Raw genomic sequence first — 3,313 nt, 5'->3', positions numbered from 1 at the left:
ACAAAACAAAACGAAGTTACTCACACAAGATCATTTACCACGAGCAAAAGGTCAAGGCAACAGCAAAGCGAACTTATACTCCGAACCGAACTTACCACCAAAAGTGACCTTGTACACATATCTCACGAGCTGTGGCTGGTTTCATGATCCATACGGTTGTCTACAATTTCAGGCAATCATACGACCCAGGTGGTGTTCCACATAATAACTTCTATCAGACATACTACACGATTACAGAGGTAAGCTGACCAGCAGAGAGCAGCTCACGCGTGAGCTGCAGATTACATAAACAGGCGCCTAATTCACGCCACGCTCGAGTGGCCCGTCCCTCTCCCGTACCCAAGTTCCCGCTGATCCACCTGTCCCACACCAATCGTGCGCACCTGCAAACTGCCCCGTCGAGTCGACAAATCATGAGAAAATTCTATCTGCCGCCCATATTATGGTGCTACGTGCACCTCGCAGACAGAAACCGGTATTGCAAGCGCAATACCGCGCCCACCAACATCAATGAGGAATCGGTGGGATGCCCTACGTATGAAGAGTGGCCCGCGTCAAATAGAACCGCGCATTAAAAGAAAATAATCGTGGAGAGGGGTGAAGAGGTAAGTGCGTAATCTCGCGCACCAAAAAACTCGAATTCCAGACCTGTTTTGCGTCCGGCAGCCTCAAGCTCAACGGAGAACCGCTACGTCCAAAGTAGTTAGTTGCCTGCATGGATGTAATATCACTAAGTCCAAAGTCGTTCTCGGCTTTCGGGGTCCGAGAACGTACCTTGCCACCCTCTCTGGGTACCCCACGAACGTCATTCATGATGGCGAGCGACCTGATATCGGTGACGCGTTGCTTGAATATGTTATGGTACGTCTGTATGAAAATTTAGAGCCCGATACTAAGGCAATCACATAAAAAACGAGTGAGTTAGGTTGAATTTGAGGTCAAAACAGCTGTAAGATGGGACTTACGCCCAGAAAACGTGATTTCGAGCGAGTTATCGCCTTTAACAGCGACGCGATGACATCTACAGTGATCTATTAACTAATCGAGTCGCATGCAACAAAGAAAACCCGACAATGAACCCTTAACTTCCGATAGCGCGACACTTTGGAGGAAGGGATGACACCCCGGCAAAAATGTCGATATCTTCACCCAAACGAGATGTAGACGCGGTCTACAGAGTGTATTAAGTGCCGTCAAACGTGTCTGACGATTATGAACCCATCACGAAGCAATTCGAACGAAAATTGAGCCAGTGGGAACATATCTTGTGTGGGGGATTTGAGATAATAACTCACCGGCATGCTCACCTTCGTTCTTCCTCGTTACTTGGTCGAGCCGCATCAAACCTTCTTTGCCGCTAGTGGGAATAACTGTTCCCGTCAGTTTGAGCCTATATGAAGCCAAATCGGACCGCAAATGAGCAAACACGAACAAATATTCGAAGAGAAGCATTTTGGGGCCATGGCTCACCTTGGAGGTTCACATCGACCCGTCCGTTTGCAGCGGTGGTGCGTACGGCCGCGAGCGGAGATCGATAGCACATACGTAGGCCGTGATTCCTAGCTACTTATCTTAAAGAACGAACCGCCAATGAGCGAGAACGAACCGAGTTTCGAGGAGGGGGAGCGCTGAGAGCGAAACTCACCTCGCTGCTCGTGCACGTTCTAGACGATGCATGGGTTGTTTCTCTCCAAATCTTCGTTGTGAGTGATAGTAAATACCTGTGCCGTTCCTTTGAGGCCGCGACACTTGAAATCGAAGGGTATTTGAGCGAATGCGAACAAATTTTCAGAACAGGGTACTAGGAACGAAAATCCACCAACGTGTTCCCTCTTGTTCTCACCGTTGAGTGGCCCAGTCCGTCCCAAGCCTTTATGAAGTCTAGTGCACCTACCCCGTCCCGTCATTTCGAGCCCGCTAGAGTGAAAATCGGACGATAACTGAGCACACGCGAACACATTTCTGAGGAGGAGTGCTAGGAGCGAAAACTCACCAATACACTTTGCCTCGTTCCCGAGGATGAGTGGCCGGTGTCCCGCCAAACCTTTATTGGGGCTGGCTGAGCTACCTTTTGCCGTGAAATTGAGACCGGTATATTGAAAGTCGAGGATGAATTGAGCAAACGCGGACAAATTTTCGAGAGGGGTATATGGGAGGCCAAAATGTACCAATGTTATCGTCCTTGTTCTCGACGATCGGTGGGCCTTTTCCTATCAAACCTTTATTAGGATCGATGAACCCGACCCGCCCCGTCATTTTGAGCCCCTAACATTACAAATCGAACCGATATTGAGCAAATGCGAATGCACTTACTTGAATAGACTAATAGAAGCGAAAACCCACCGACGTGTTTGTCCTCGTTATGAACGTTGTGTGGACCGTTTTTGTTCGAATCTTGATTGGTGCTGACCAAGCACGTTCCCGTCGTCGTTTTGAGAGCGCCACATCCAGAATCGGGCATGAAATGAGCGATTGCGGACGTATTCAAGAGGGAGGATCTTGCAGACTGAAACTTGCCTACCTATTTTTTCAGCTACTCAGGGTAACCTAGTTGTCTAGATTCAGAACGACGCCATAGCTGATGAAACGGGTCCAACCGCAATTTGGAGCGCATGCCGTGAGAGAGCGAGCCCAGATCGAGCCATATCCAAGTGATTTTGTGGCCAGCAGACTCACCGTTCCCTTGGTTAACAGCCAGCGAGCATAGCACAGTGCACTAAGACACATACAGACAGACAGACACAGGCAGGGACAAAGAGAAAAAGAATAATAAACTTGCCAGCAAAGGGGGATGAGATATATATCTCAACCCCTTCACTCATAGTGGCGACATGCATGGTGGTTGAAAAAGAGAACAAGGCGGCAAATTCCAGTGAGTGGCAAATCCAACTTGTGGCAACGGTACTGGGCGCTTTGGGAACGGCTTCAAACATGTCGGCCTTGCTGCACAGTCATTTGCCGGGCCGTAAAATTGAAACAGAGGCGCGATAGTGAGTTATCCACCGTGAACAGGGTACTTATTCTAAACGACCTAAGGGTACGACAGTGGAAATAACCGTGGGAAAATAACGATAAAATCGATTTTTTTGGGGTATTTACGTGTCAATTTTGAGGGAGGCGCAGGATAAATGACGGGGCGAGGGTCGAGTGTCGGTTTGAGCGTGACGGGATGAAAAATATGGCAGAGATGTTTGAGAGCGTTTTGGATAAGGTTGAGTGGGTGTGACGAGGATGCGTTTTACGTGTCGGTGGAATAGAGCGTGTTTGTGTGAAGGTGGTGAAGATGAGCGTCAGAGATGGAAAAATGGACAGA

At 48.7% G+C, this 3,313-nt stretch overlaps 1 protein-coding gene across 1 annotated transcript; it reads right to left on the bottom strand.

Moving 5' to 3' along the window:
* Window positions 1-571: 571 nt before the first annotated feature.
* Window positions 572-813, bottom strand: STEHIDRAFT_164113 (uncharacterized protein; the record flags this gene model as incomplete). Its single annotated transcript, XM_007311842.1, has 2 exons — window positions 572-688; window positions 775-813. 2 exons carry the CDS (start codon window positions 811-813, stop codon window positions 572-574), a joined length of 156 nt encoding a protein of 51 aa, XP_007311904.1.
* Window positions 814-3,313: the final 2,500 nt, after the last annotated feature.

This window comes from Stereum hirsutum (assembly GCF_000264905.1).
Source record: "Stereum hirsutum FP-91666 SS1 unplaced genomic scaffold STEHIscaffold_80, whole genome shotgun sequence".
In the NCBI taxonomy this organism is placed as follows: Eukaryota; Fungi; Basidiomycota; class Agaricomycetes; order Russulales; family Stereaceae; genus Stereum; species Stereum hirsutum.
The sequence above is the reverse complement of the archived record's forward strand: the minus strand, read 5'-3'. Positions and strand labels throughout refer to the sequence as shown.